This window comes from Calonectris borealis, chromosome 13 (assembly GCF_964195595.1).
Source record: "Calonectris borealis chromosome 13, bCalBor7.hap1.2, whole genome shotgun sequence".
Taxonomy (NCBI): domain Eukaryota; kingdom Metazoa; phylum Chordata; class Aves; order Procellariiformes; family Procellariidae; genus Calonectris; species Calonectris borealis.
In genome coordinates, this window is record NC_134324.1 from 2049704 (window position 1) to 2065174 (window position 15471).

General features: G+C 52.6%; 1 protein-coding gene across 1 annotated transcript; it reads left to right on the top strand.

Moving 5' to 3' along the window:
• Positions 1 to 3394: 3394 nt before the first annotated feature.
• On the top strand, positions 3395 to 13528 carry GPR174 (G protein-coupled receptor 174). The gene is made up of 3 exons (XM_075161929.1): positions 3395 to 4207; positions 6489 to 6560; positions 10712 to 13528. The coding sequence occupies exon 3, from the start codon at positions 11131 to 11133 to the stop codon at positions 12109 to 12111; it is 981 nt and encodes a 326-aa protein (XP_075018030.1). The 5' UTR covers positions 3395 to 4207; positions 6489 to 6560; positions 10712 to 11130; the 3' UTR covers positions 12112 to 13528.
• Positions 13529 to 15471: the final 1943 nt, after the last annotated feature.

Here is a 15471-nt window from a genome sequence, read left to right on the forward strand (position 1 = left end):
AGACCGATAAGCCACCGGTGATGATTTTGGCTGCGATGATTCCCCCCCAGCAAGGGGTGCTGGCAGGAGGGCTTCCGAAACACCCTCCTGGGAAGGGCGAGAGGCTGCAGCGGCAGGGAGAGCAGCAAGGCGGGCAGCTCAGCCGGACCTCTGCCGGCACCGACCACAACCACATATCCTGAGCTTTTCACGTGCTATTAATTATTCTATATGGCCTAATCCTTTAGCTTTGACTAGAATTGCTTAGTTCCTTTTATATATATATCTCTCTGTGTGTCCAGCCCTATACACGTACACCCCTGCACACATACTACACTTACACATACCTAAAATTATGCAGTTCTTAGGAATATCCAAGAAGAGGTCTCTTGTGCACAACGCTTTGTAGGACACCGCAAGGAAGGAGGGAAGGTTACTTTTCTCTTTGCTAAAAATACCTTTTTCCTCCCTCCATGACCGCATGCTTCCAGTCCAGCCCCAAAGTGACTTTGCCTCTGGAAAACCGCTCAGCCTCAGCTCTCGGCAGAGCTCGCACCACCTACCCGGTAGCGAGACTCAGAGTCTGATGATTTTTGGCACAGTGCTAATGGCCACCGCTGCTGGCAACGAGCTGCTTCTCCATCCACCCACCTCGCGCCGAAGAGAGGGGAAAGCGCTGCGCCTGGCAAAGGAACAAACACAACAACTTCAATTCTGAGTGCAACCTAAATGCACAGAAAGCAAATTTTGCTGCTTTAAACCAACCCGAGCCAGGGAGCGGTTTTCCAGACAGTCATGATTTCATCAGACCCCAGGCCAATTTTTTGATTCACGGGCTCAGCCAGCAACACCCTGCGAAGCCCAAGTCACTGGTGTTCAATGGGACAGCACCATTTGAGAGACCCAGGGCTGTCTGTCAGCCCCTCGTGCGCCGCAGGGTCCTGTTCACGGCAGAAGGGAAAGGGTTTGGGGAACTCTGTGGATGCCACGGCCGCATTCAGCGCTGTAAGGGTTAGCTCTCCCCCCAGGAACAGCCGAAGCCTCAACCTCGTGGCAGTCAGCAAGTCCTTTCCAGCAGGAATTGCCACGCCGATCGCTCAGTCCTGCTCCTCTTAACGGGGGATTTTTTGTTTCCTAAAGAAAATTTCCCTGCAGTAGGCGGATAGGGCAGGCACTGCGGCTGGGGAGGAAAATCCCGAACTTTTTAGCCCCCGGTCTGGTGACAGCAGCACCCCGGCTCCGTGCGAGCCCCACTGGTGCTGGGAGCTGCGGGCGAGAGCCCGGGGCCCTGCGCTGCTCCCCCTTTGCAAACACGCTCCTGCCCGGTGCGTGCCCTTCCCCGGGCTCCTCCTGGGCCACCACCGAGCAAAACATCGCCAGCCACGTGGAGAGAAGACAGACATGCAACCTGTTCTCGGGAATTATTTCTATTAAAGACTGTCAGCGCAGACCAGAAAGACCTTTGCTGTTTCTGTCTGAGGTCTCCTACAAGGTCATGAAGCACAAGCTTAGGCGAACTGAAAATTTCCAATTTTTATAAGATAAAAATATAAGTATAAGTAATAGAGGAGAAAAATATAAGTATTAGATGAAATTTTATCTTATACTGTAAATTAATTGTTCTGTGATTTGGTGCCCAGTTCCAAGTTCTGCTGGTTTTTGGTGGCCTCAACTATGGCAGCTTTGGGGAGGGTGCGGCCAGCGCTGCCACCGCGCACCCTGTGCCAGGGGACAGCACGACTCGGAGACTGGCATTTGGCTGCGGGTAAAGGCGAGCTGGGGAAGGCACCCTCGGGTTCCCACCCACGCACCCTGAGACGGGGCTGAGCCGGCGCCGCCGCAGGCGATGGCTCCTGGAGTGACGGGAAACGGGATGGAGGCTGGCGGCGATGCACGCCGGCTGCGCGCAGAGCGTGGCACCAGCAAAACAGGATATGGTTATGCTCTGAAAGGCGTTATTGAAATAAAAAGTCTATCCGTACAGTAAATACACTTGCTGCCCAAGCGCCCGCTATGCTTTCTTATAAATAGGCTGGCTTCTGCAGAAATGAAAGTGCAAAGTTGAGCACCCATCACACATTTGATTAGGAAAAGAAAAGAAAAGAGGTCATCTTCAGAGCCCAGGTGCTGTTCAGCCAGGGGGGGGTGGTACTGCCGTTATTCTTGGCACTGGCTTCGACTCTGCTTTCTATTAAAGTGGTGTCCAAACGGTCCCCCTCGGCCCCACGGTCCCCTCTGCGGAGCCAGGGGGTGCCAGGGTCACGCAGGGAAAGGCTGGCGGGACAGGAGCAGAGCCTGGGGACTGCCGGGTTCCAATCACATGAATTTGGGGTGGGAGGAAGGAAATAAAAGGTTTTTCTTTAAGTCACTACGGTGAGAGTGCAGGGCAGAGGCAGCTGCCGGGAGGCGCTGGCAAGCACGGGGAAAGTTCTGCACCCCAGATCCCGCTGCAATTACGGAAACGCTCCAGGACTAATGTGAACTGAGCTGGCATCCTCCCCCGCAGACTCAGCACATCTCCCAGGAGACTCCGCACCAGCAACGAGCCCCATTTAAGCAATAAACCCCAAACCTCCGCTGCTTCTAGTCCAAAAGCATCAGCAGATTAATCCATCCCCTCACTCAAGGGGACAACTCTGCGGCGAAGATCCCGCAGTGCTGAAAGCTCTAGCTCCCACACAAGATTAATTAAGGCACATTAAGTAATCAGCAGGCTTCAAAAGATGGCCAGAAGCTTTAACTAGTAGAATTATTAGCTGCTGAAACAGGCAAGCGCCCGGGTGTTTTGGGAGGTGCAAGCCCCAGCGAGGAGCTGTGCCACCGCAGGGATGACAAACCTGGCACACCGTGAGGCTATAAAAGCCCACGATGTGCCCAAGAGATTAATTTCCTATAAACCATAATAAAAAGAAGTATATAGAGCTACAAAACCCTGCTATAAGCTGGAATTGTTATATGAGTAAATCTATAATGCTCTAAAGGAGTAGGTGTCACTGAGACCCTGGTACCTGCTGCGAGCACGCGACGCTGCGGTGGGGACGCCGCGGTGGGGACACGCGACGCCGCGGTGGGGACACGCCGCCTGGCCCCCAGGCGCCTGCATGACCCTTCTGCAGAGCTGCAACCCTCCCCACAAGTCGTGCTGCAAAATAAGTCCTGTTCTCCTCAGCAGACATGCAAGAAAAATTAATAAATGCAAATTAAAAAGTTGCAAATAATTTTAGGTTGAATTGCTACGGAAATGGTTAAAAAAGTGACTTTTTCAAAATAACGGATTGAATCAAGAATCCTCGATCCCTCTTGATCTTAAAATTTTTTTTAATACTTCTTGAGCTAGAGTCCCCAGATGGATAACTACAGAACTGCTACTTTTCGAAATCACAAAGTCACTGAGCGTTCACGGGCAAGCGAGCAGCCCGTGCCGCGGCCACCGCCGCCCTCTGCCGATGGCCACCGCCCGCCGAGCACCCAGCGGGTGCAGGGGCCCGGAGCCGGGGGGCCACGGTGGTGGGTGACACCGCTTCGTGGCACAAGCATTCATTTGGAAGAGAAGAGTCCTCGGCTCTGGCCCTGGTTTGCTCCGCGTGAGCTGCGGCAATCCGCTGAACAAGACAATAATGACGGTGGAGAAGCTCCTGCTTTTGGGGAAGCCCGAACCGGACCGTGATCAGTTCAGCGCGACTTTCTGGAGCCCCCCCGAAGCGCGGGGACCTGCGGCGCAGGGGTAAAACCACCCAGATGAGAGCGAAGGAACCTTCCCCAGAAAGCTGGGGAAGGGAGAGGAAAACAACTGACGAAGCGCCTCGCTTCATCAGCCTCGTTAGCTCCGTGTCCTTAGCAGAAGGGGCCTCTGCGAGCAGGCGCCTGCTTCGGCTGGGTGCTGCGGGGTGCCGAGCCCCCCGGACCCCCCCCGCCGGCAGCGGGGGAGGCTGCTGGGGTGCTAGTAGCCTCACAGCGACTGCCGTCCAAAACACCCCAAAACCAACGGCGCCTTTAGACATTATATATATAACCACAAAAAAAGAAAAGAAAGAAGGGTGAGGTCCAGCGGGACCCGCGGGCAGGGGGAGCGGCGCAGAAGGCGCTGCCGGCCGGGGAGGGCCCCGCTCCCCTCCCGCGCGGGCGGCTGCTCCCGGCAGTTGCACTTTTGCTTTGCACGTCGGGAGGGGTGGGGACCCGCCGCCGGGGCCGCGGGGTCACACCGGAGCAGCACGCCGAGACGGCAAAGGTAGGACAGATATTCTTTTATCCCTGGGTATCTTTGGTTCAGGGTAACAGGTTTAAATTGTACTTTTGTTTTATTATTGCAATGTAGACTTGGTGCCTCTTCTTACTCGCACTAGAAGTGCCGAGAGGGGATGGGAACGCCCCCCCGAGAGACAGGGGGGTGCGGCGTTCACCACCGACCCCCGTGAGTCTCCCAAAGTAAATGAGTAGAAGCGAGGAGGTGCAGGCTAAGCCCGGGTATGGGTGAGGAGCCGGTATCTCCATTTATCAGAAGAGCGAGCTCCTGTAAGCGCTCATGGGATGCTCTTGTATCCGAGGGAGAGGAGGGGTACGGCTTAAGCCAAAACAGCCAGCCTTGAAGTTTCAAACCATATTTTCTATTACTGTTACGTGACTATCAAGAAGCTGCATTTAAGAATAACACCAACTGTGGCGATTCTTAACCTTTACAAAAAACCCACAGCTGCTTGGGAAGGGACTTGTCTATAAGTGGACTTTTGGAGGCCATACAGCCCCATCTCCACAAGCTTTTACTATTTACTATAATGATTTACTCATTACTCCGGGTCTCACTTGGGGTCATCTCACTATATTTGTCCAATGGATTTTCTTAAATGCTCTGTCCCTCGCGAGAGGCAGTACGCTGACTTTCCGCTGGCAATTTTTCCACTGAAGGGCGAGAAGCGGGGGAGGGAGGCGGCAGGTTATCTGTGCCGCACCGCCGCTCGCAGCCCGGGGAGCGCGGGCTCGCGGCTGCGCGTCCCCGGGGGGCGGGCGCTGACGGTTTGGGTGGAAAACTTGTGGCTTTGGTGCTCATTACCACACACATCTACCAGGGACGTCAGGGGGTGCCAGGAAGGGAGAAGAGCGGTGGGGGATTAGGCTGATACACAACCCTGCTGCTCCGGGTTTATTTTCCCTTTTTAACCAGGATAAATACTAATAAGGGAGGACGAGAGCTTTTGCAAAGGATTAAGAGGCAAAAGCAGCGTATTCCCCATGGCATTAACCCAGAGCATTTATTTTTTCCCCGCGTATTCTTGGAATTTACCCAGCCAAAATCCCCCTGGTGTCCCCAGCCGCCCGCCTCTCCGCCCACGAGCGCTCCCAGTGAGCCCCCCAGGGCTCCAGCCCCACAGCCCCCTCCCAAGATTTCTGTGCCAGAGGGGGAATCTCCCTCCAGCAGATGCCGGCAGCTCTGCCGCTCCTCCCAGCGTGGACGTGGGCGGAGAGGCAGGGAGCACGGGAAGGCAGAGGGTAGGCAAGCCACGGAAACACTTAATAACGAGCAAATGAGAAATTAATGAAAGAACAAATAGAAAGAAACCTTTTCATTCCGCTGTGCCAATGCCCCACAGTCCTAACCTGTAAAATCTTGGCTGTTTCACCGCTTTTTCCCCTGGCACAAACATTCACCACCTTTAGTGACTCACGTTTCGGGTAACCACAGAAATGGGATGGGATGAACAGGCCCTTGCTCTGGTGCTCTGCAACTGAGCCAAAACGAAAGAGCCGCTCTCATCTGTGTTGCTTTGCAAACACAAGGTTAGCAAACATATTCCGGCAACTCAGAGTATGTCTGGTGCAGAACAGACGCTGGCGAGGGGAGGGATGCTCCGGAGGCCGCTGGTACCCGGGCTGGGAGGGGCTGCTGCCGGGCCCCCAGCGGTGCCCGGGCTGGGGCAAGGCTGGCAGGGACCGCAGGGACGCGGGTTCCTGCTGCGGCAGGACGAGCACGGCAAAACGCGGGAGGCCCCGAGGACGCCCAACAAAAGCACCGCGGCCGCTGTGGGCAGACGCTTCCAAAGAGGAAATAAAAGAGAGAAATCGCCACAGTTGGCACAGCAAGGGGCAACGTTGCTCCTATGGAAGGAGATATAAAACCCAAATATCTACCAGAAAACTGCTTCAAGGGATAAAAGCCTTTCTCCTCCCCTGACATGTTTTTAAAGAACTAAAAAGCAATCCTATGCAATTAGATATTTCTATCATTTCTATTTTCAGGGGATACCTATTAATTATTACTACTAGTAGTTATCTCTGCCAAAACAGGACAGCAGCACTTCAGATGACGTGGAAAACAAGCAGTTACTGGGAGAAGCCCGGCACAGGACACCGCTGCCCTGCTCTGGTCCCCGGGCCAGCTCCCACGTCCCCATGTCCCCGCCGACCGCACAGGGAGGGACAGAGCCACCCCCGCACCGCCCCTGCTTGCGCAGCTTCAGCAGGAAACTAAATTTCTATTTGAAATTACCCCTGTGCACATTCTCCTTTTATTTCAGGCCGTGGAGGAGAAGGAGGAAAAATAGAAGAGAGGTGCCAGTCAGAGCACAGCCAGGGCTCCCCCCGAAAGGGTAAGTCAGCAGATGCCACCAGCTGCAGCACCAGCTGCTGCTCTGCCCGTATCACCTCTGCTACGGGCATTTTTACACCATAAATACCAGCCCCACGCCAAACACGGGGTGCCTACACACCCCCTGCTCACCTGGGCCAGCAGCGGTCCTTGCAAGAATGGTGCTCGGTGGCAGGATCCGGCCAGGCTGATCTCTTACCCTGGTTCTGGGAGGGAGCAGGAGGTGCTGGGCAGCATCCCGGGTTCCCTGAGGACCTGAGCTCCAGGGGGGGACCAGGCACGATGCTGCAGCAGGGGCAGCACCCGCAAACACTGCACAGCCATGGCTGCTTTTCCCCAAGCTGTTTAAGAGCCTCTCCTCCACTGAGCTGGGTTTTAAGAGGCTTTGCTTCCTGGGGTAAAACCCGCAGGATTTGCTAACGAGGGTCCTGGGTTGACCCGGGCAGTTATAACCATCAGGTGAGGAGCCTGGTTACTGGTGGGGGGTGTGATGGGCTCTGGTGTGGGTGTGGGGCAGAGCCCTGCTGCATCCCAGGCCCACGGGTGTTTGTGGCTGTGAGTGGCTGCTCCCACATCCCCAGCTCTTGCACTTGTTCATATGGATATATAGCTGCCCTTCAGCGTATAGAAAATACTTCACACGATACGTGCCCAGCTTTAACAAGCGTTAACAAGCCCTGGATGTAAAGGCTGGCTGCAAAACCTACCTGCTGTTTCTGACTCATTAAGCACAAACGAGAAGTCTTCATCCAGTGCCCTGACGTGGCTGCCTGGGGGTCTCCTTGGCAAAACGGGGGGGAAAAACCGTGCAGGGAGAGAAGAGTCTGGCACCTACGGCCGCAGCCAGCCCCCTGCGCCGAGGGGAAGCGAGCGCAGAGCACGTGAAACAAAATTTCCTCTTTCTGGAGCTTTTTTTAGCATTCTACTGGTTTTTTCATAGCACATTTGGCTGAATTTTGCAATGTTACTGCTCGGGATTTCCAAAGTGCAGTTTCTCACATTGCTGTGTTTTTACCCCCGCTTCGAGGGCGGCTGCTCTCGCCCGGGTGTTTCTGGGTGCCCTGGGCGAGCACCCTCGCTGCTTCCCAGCTTTAGCTGGGCTTTCTGGGACCCCTCGTGCTGCGGGTTTGCAGCCTCAGGGAGAGGCAGGAGGTGCTGCAAGAGCATCCCTGCGCCGGGGCCGGGCTGGAGGGAGCAGGGGATGGTGTTGCAGGAAAGTCGCTGTGCAGCGGGGTCGGGGAAATGCAGGCACTGGGAGGGCACAGGAGAAACGCTGGTGTGCAGGCGTGCGGGAACAGACAGGCGGGCTGGGGCTGCACCTTGTCCTTCCCTTTGCGTGGCTCACGGCCCAGCGATGGAGGTAGGGCGGATTTACCCACCCGGGAATGCAGCCGGAGGAAAAGGAGCATGATTCAACCTCCCTGACTGGGTGTCCCTGGGCAAGAGATGAGAGGAAAGAAAAGCTTGTTTTTAAAAAAAAAAATATTTAAAAAATGACAGGAAGGAAGAGCTGGGTGATGCAGGTCTAGGGCTTTGTCCTGCAAACGGCCGTGTCGATGCTCCCCAGGCAGGCGCAGCCCTGCCCGAGCAGGGCTCTCAGCAGCGGGGCCAGCGGGCACACGGGCATCTGCCCGAGCGGGACACCTGTGCGGGCAGCGAGCGATGGCACCCCAAAGTCACCCAAGCTGCTCGCTGCTGGCGCTCCACAGCAAACTTCAGGCAAAAAGTTGAGACATTCTGGGTGAAAAAAAGTGACAATCAACCCATGGCAAAGCTGTGCAGCTCCTCGCGAGCCCCCCTCGCTCTGCCGGGCAGGCTGCGGGGGACGGTGCTGGTATCTGGGAAGCCAAGGAACAGAGGAGCTCTCCGGGAGGGAGGGGATGCACCCGGTCACTGGTGCCCCGGTCCCGCTGCCCGGGCACAGCCCAGGGACCTGCAAAGCGATTGTTTTGCTCGGACACCCCGGCAGGACCACGACCCGGCCGGGAAGCGTGGACACGTCATGCTGAGGAGTTTGCTGTAACGGTAAAGACGGGCGCATCTTCCCAGGGCCTCGGCATCGCCATGGAAAACCGACACGAAAGAGAGCATCCCTCCCACCCTCTGTAAGTACCGGTCCTCAGTAAGCAGCTCTGGATGCTTTCCCAGCACAGCCCGCTCTGCCTGTACCTACGCTCAGCGTTTTTTCAAGCCCAGCAAGGCAATTTCTGACCACTCGGGAAGGAGGTACTCACTTTGGCCAACTGGTTTGGCTCGGTCCCAGTACAGAGGAGAAGGGAGGAACCCGCCCGAAGCGGGCGCCGCTGTCAGGAAGCCCCAGAGGGGTTAACCGGCTGCCGAGGGCGAGCTCTGAAGCCTGGGAACCCCAGGGCATGCCAGGTACTGACAAAAACCAGCCACATCCACAACCCCCTCCCAGTTACTTGTGCCAGCCAAGCTCCTGCAAATGGAAACTGAAGCCCTCGGCCCAAGTTACCCATCAGTGTCGGACAAAAGCTAACGAGTGGGTGAGCACCAATTAGTTTTCCTGCATGACAAAGAGATTACTCACATTTCTAGAATTAGTCGTGCAGGTTTGTGCATCGGAAGTTGGGCAGAGAATTAATAAAAGGATTGGAAAGTCTTTGAACAGAAGGCTGATTAACTCTACGGCTTATTAATTGTCGCTTCTGAAGTTTAACGGGATTATTTCACAAGCCGCTTTGCTCTCCTGGTTATGCTAGATGCTGGCTCCCTGGAAGAAAGGAGGACATCTCAGTCTCATTGGACTCGTCACTGGTGGTACGCAAGAGGAACACACAAATAGGCACAGAAAAGCTGCTCGCCTCCAACCGTTTCCTTTTGTAGAAGATTTTCTGTTTCCACCCAGAGCTACTTCAAAGTTTTGGTGCAATCACACTGGCAAGTGGTGAACATCGGCTTCATTAATAAATGTTCACATTTTAACGCCCATACCTCAAAGCATAGGAAAAAACATCAGGGATTGCAGCAGGATATAATTTTGCCTTTATAGATGTGCCTTTGGCATCTTGGTTGGTCCCTACAAACTTTTCCCGCTTAGACCTGTAGGTTAATTCTTCATGCTGAAGCAAGAGGCAAACCTGAGAGCGTTTGGACAGAGATCTGAATTTCCTCTATATTTATCAGATCTGGGTTTTTCTCTTTTTTGTCTGACAGATTCAGATAACATCAGCTGCTTACCATGCAAACAATTTTAAAATAAAGTCCACCTACAGTCGCCTTAGTGACAGTATCTGGTATTTCCAACAGCCACAGCAGTCACGTGCACAAGATGGGTAAAGGAAAGGCTTAGAAAAAGCAGTTGTGAGAAAGTCAAATTTAATATAACGCAGGTAGTTCTGCAGCAAAAAGTGTTTAGCAAGTGGGCCGGTTGTCCCTGCTTGCATGCAAGTATGTTTTATATTGTATTTATGAAAGATAAATGAAAAAGTTGACCCCGGTTTGGTGAAAGCCACCGACTTGGGACTTCCACTGCGTGCCACAGCAGCAGCGGCTGCACCGGTGGAAAAAGTTCATTTCTCAGGCGCGTGCGTCAGGCTCATTTACATAAGGAACAGAACACGACATCTTCTCGGGTGCCTATAGCCGTGGTGCGGGTGGGACCTTTCTGAAGGGCTTTCCTGGGAAGGCCAGGGGAGCGTTACGCTCGCGGGTGCCGTGTGAGGCGAGCGCCCCTCTGCCCGCGGCAGGGCAGCGAGGAGGGATGCAGGCACGGCGCTCGCCGGAGCATCTCTGTGCTGGCCGCGCGCTCGGGCACGGGGAGACCCACACAACCGGAGCCCAAGGGAGATTCGGATGGAAAAGCTGGAGCTGGGAAAGACGCAGCTGCAGAAACCTGGCAGCAAGTTAAATACGCCCTGCGATCGGGGGTGACTTCTGCTTGGCAGTACAGCACGGGAGGCTGGTTTGTAGCAGCAATTAAACACATTTTCTATTTATTCCTCAGTGGTTCCTTCACCGAGCGAGACATGGCGCTTGTTAGGCAGGAGAAGAGCTGAGCACCACAGATGCCACTAGCAAGAGGTATCTGCTAGAGATGCTCCCACCGCTCCTGCAAGCTTTCCCGTACCGTTTGCTTTGTAAGACCCGTGTCTCCCCGCGGCGTTATAACTGCACCTTTCTGTCTTTCAGCTGCGGGGCCACGTCGGTTGTCAAACTCCTGCGTTGAGAGAAGTGGCTGAAATGCCACCCAAAAGGTGACAGAGGTGCAGCTCCGGTGACGAACTGTCGACTGCTTCGGCACAGGACGATGCATTTCTCGGTGTGGATCCCCTCCCTGTCAATCCTGCAAGCGACTAGAGGAAGGTCCAGTAACTTCTGACAAAAAGCACGAGCAAAGCACACGAGCAGGACTTTAATTAACTCACTTACCCCGTAACGAAGCTCCTCCCCAGAGTGGACACGATGATCTGGTAACCCAAGCCCCACACACGGATGCCAGGGCTGAACCGTTTTATTTAAGCACCGACAACCTGAGGACAACTTGGCTGCAGACGCGAGCGAGGAACATGTTATCATGCTGGGGCTGAGCACGGATCAGGAGCACAACCATGACGAACAGCTCGACCTGCACCGAAACAGACCTCAAGCCCTACTACGCGATTACGTACACTTTCATCCTGATCCCTGGACTGATAGGAAACACGTTAGCTTTGTGGGTCTTTTACGGGTACATGAAAGAGACTAAAAGGGCCGTAATATTTATGATCAATTTAGCCATTGCCGACTTAGCGCAGGTTTTGTCCTTGCCCCTGAGGATTTTCTACTACTTGACCGGGACGTGGGAATTTGGAGGAGGTCTCTGCATGCTTTGCTTCTACCTGAAGTACGTCAATATGTACGCAAGCATCTACTTCTTGGTTTGCATCAGCATAAGACGGTATTTGTTTCTTATGCACCCATTCAAATTCAGCGACTGCAAACGCATCTGTGATGTGTATATCAGCATCGTTGGGTGGGTCGTGGTCTGCGTCGGCTGTTTGCCTTTCCCGCTTCTCAGGCTTCACCAGGATGCTAAAAACACGTGTTTTGTGGATCTCCCCGTAAAGGAAGTTGACCTTCCCATCTCCATTGCAATGATGACGATAGGTGAATTGATGGGGTTCGTAACACCCCTACTCATCATCCTATACTGCTCGTGGAAGACTATCTTATCACTAAAAGAAAAAAACTCTGCTTCACATGACCTCGGAGAGAAAAAAAAGGCTTTAAAGATGATTCTCACCTGCGCTCTGGTATTTCTGATTTGCTTTGCACCTTATCATATCAGCTTTCCACTAGATTTCTTTGTCAAAACCAAAAAGATTAAAAACGGGTGCGTCCAGAAGGTGATCTCGGTGTTTCACGTTGTAGCTTTGTGCCTTGCCAGCTTGAACTCCTGCGTGGACCCAGTCATCTACTACTTTACTACAGATGAGTTCAGGAGACGCCTTTCCAGGCAGGATTTGCAAGACAGCATTCAGCTCCACAACCTCAGTTACGCGAGGAAGCACTCCAGAGATGTGCTCAGGGAGGACTCCATGGACTACTAGCGCTGGCCTTCCCCAAACGGTTCCTGGGACTTCAAATGTTCCCTATATTTTGGGGTTTGGCCCAATTTTTTTTCTCCCCAGGACGCTGAGAGCAACGACTCAGACAACCATCTGCGGATTTCAGTGAGGGTTGGAGAAAAACAAAAACTCCCCAAAACCCAAACCTGACTGAAAATATGTTGGTTTAATACTTTGGTTGCAAATTTTTCTGAATATAAGTAACACCGTGTAATTCCCACAGGCCCTATTTCTAAGCGGGGCAGCCAGGAGCAGGTAGCTTTGGCAGTAGGAGGAGGACGCGGACCCGTGGAGAGAAGTGATGCTGTCACCGGTGGGGCCATTACCCGCCCACGTCCTGGTCACGCACCCTGGCTTCAGCAAGAGGCAGCAAAGATTCTGGGGTCCTGCTATGCAGAAAGAATTTGATCCTAAAAATTAGTAGGTGACAGAGTATTATATATTTCTGAAGCAAAAGCCAGTCCAGCAGCGACCAATTTCTCTGGAGAGTGCCAAGAGCCTGCCTCAAGCCTTGTTGACCACGGAGCGAGGAGTGCAAGGTGGCCCCAAAGGACCTTCCACTTAAACAATTAACCAAGCCTCCATTTTAGGGAGTAGCAAATGACATACCCCCAAATCACAAAGTCATTGAAGCATCCAGACACTATTTTTCTGCCATCGGTTCCCATTTCTGGCTCGAAAGCCATATGGTTTGAAGCCATATCGCTGCCTTAGATAAGCTTTAACCACGGGGCTGTGCTTCGAGGGTATTTATTCAGGCTGGACGTCCATCTAGCCTTTCCATCTAGGTCCTCTTTTCATCAAAGATGGGGAAAATGATTTCCCTTTCACTGATAACTGGCCCTGCGCCATCGCACCTACTCTTCATTAACAGCAGCGTGATTAAAACCCAGCCAGAGGAACCAAACCTTTCTGCAGTTTACTGTAATGGGAACTCACTATAAGCAGAGTCAAAGGTGCCACCCAACAGGCTACGAGAGATTTTTAAGAAAGTGCATGTATTTTTAATAATAATTTCTTTAAAATCAAACAACAGAAGCTTTGGGCTTGACTGGTATTTCATTTGCACCTTCTTGTAAAATTTATTTTTCTGTGAACATTTGAAATGTTACATTTTGAAATGTAAAAATTACTGTGATGGTATTAGGTTTTATTTAATGCAAAATGTTGTTTTATAGATTTAATTTATAAAAAAAAATATATATTTTGTAGAAAAATGATGTGAATCCCCAAGAGTGTTGGAACACAGAAAGACTTTTTTTCTTTTTAAAAACCCTTCTATATAATAAAACAAAACACCACCACCTCATCCCTACAGGAGTCTGAGCCTCGGTGTGTCGGCTGAGTAAGCACTGCTTACTCATGGAAACCACGAAGCACATTGTAATTTGTTTACAGCAACGAAAAAATATTTATTTTTTTATTTCCTGTTGTATATGGTAAAAAAATCCTTTTTTAAAAAAATTTTAAATGTAATTCTTGGCCCACTCTCCCCCCTGTAACTGCCTGCATCACCAAAACACGCTTACAGGGACCAACGTGTGGCAGCACTTGGGTCGCTGACGCCTCTCGAGCACCCGTAGAACATTTTAGATGCCTTTTCAAAATGATTTTAACCTCCTCCTTGCTCTGGGGAGAAAAGCAAAAGGCTGGCTTGCAAAGGGGCAAAACACACTGCTGCAAACTGCAGCAGCTCATCTGCCCCCACGAGAGGTTTACCAAGTCAGCGTGGATTCCTATAGCTGAGGGGCAGCACCGGCAGAAGCCCATCACCCTCCTTTCTGGCCGCTGCCCCGGCCACGTGGGAGGGGAGCAGGATGGCCCCGAACAACCCCCCAGAGCTACTTTTAGCTTCGGAGGGGAAAAGATGTTATACAAAGTGGTGTCAGAAGTTCAGAAATTGTTCAGTGAGAAAAACCTCAATAAGCTTAAGTTTTCCTACCTAGAAAATGTGGGTGCAACACGAGCCGTCTCCTCCGCTGCCATAGCAATGTGGTTTATTCATATTAGTATTAACGGTCTCTTTTTGCAGGAAGTCGGGTGCAATAATCGCGGTAGCTGACATGAGCCGAATTCAGGGGAGACCTGCCTGCCCTCCCCCTGCCGCGGCACCTCTGCTCCAGGTGGGATTTGCTTGGGCCACCCTCCCCAGCACAGAGGTCTCACTAGCCCTTGGCTGACGTTGCCACGGACATCTGGAGAATCAAGATATTACTTAGATTAACAGAAGGTGTATTTTCACGCCCTGGTGATGGCTCGGGATCCGTGATACCAGCCCGTGCTTGAGCCCTGGAGCAATCAGACACCAGCAGAGAGATGCTCTGCTGCATTTCTGCCACCCAAGAAAGCCTCAAGTGGGGATGGCACATGGCACACAGGAGGTTTAGAGAAGACAAGTAATGCCCAGCCATGGCAGCAGCAGGGAGCAACTGCTGTTTGATCGCTTTTCTGCCCAGCTTCGAGCTCTGTGCTAGGCAAGGTCTGATTCTTCACCTGGACTTTGCTCAGCTCTGGCTGCAGTTCTCCGTTAGCCTGTTCAAAGCCAGCAGAAGCCGATATTCCCACGGAAATATTTTCTCCAGGAAGCATTGAATAATAAATCTGGTCTGCAGCACTGGACTGGGAATCTGAATGAGAATAACTGAGAGAAAAAAAAAACAACCAGAACATCCCCTTTATTCTGCATGAAGTATTTCCTCCGGCTGCTCAAGAAGCACCTCTCCCCTGGGAGGGCTGTGATTGCCCAGAAGCAAAGCACCGAAGTCTCTGCCGACAACCTCGCCAGGCAGACTTTGTGCGGAAGTGACAAGTGGCTTTTTGACACAAACAGAGTTAGGTTTAATTTGTGCTAGGCCGAAAGAAAAGGTATATTCTCTTACTTTTTTGCAGCAGTTACGTTTCAGGAGTGTTATTCTGTATCTGGCAGTGAAAGAAGCCTCTTTCAAGGAGTCTCCCTGAAACTGGAAGCCAGGGGCACCCTGAGGGCAGGCTGCATCCCTCCCGATCCCCAAAAAAGCCATTTGTGACAATAGCGCAGACCAGGGAAGGTCTCAGGGGATGCGTGGGGACCTTAAGCCGTTCAGATACAGCATCAAGACAAGTCGTTTTTTGGGGAAGTATTATTTATACCCAACACAACAGGGCGAATGAGGATGACACAGTTCTGGGTGGAAGCAGAGCTCTCGGCGTGTTTCCGAAGGCCGCACATCGCAGCCCCTGTTTCCATTGACTCCCACACAGCCTCCGAACCCACACGCCGCCTGCAACACCTGCAGAAGATCTCATCACACCTCGGGCGCCGCTTCTCAAAGCTTCCTTTGTGTCATTGTCATCATGAGAAGA

Coding starts and splice junctions, on each gene's coding strand:
- GPR174 (XM_075161929.1), top strand. CDS start 11,131: ATGACGAACAGCTCGACCTGCACCGAAACAGACCTCAAGCCCTACTAC.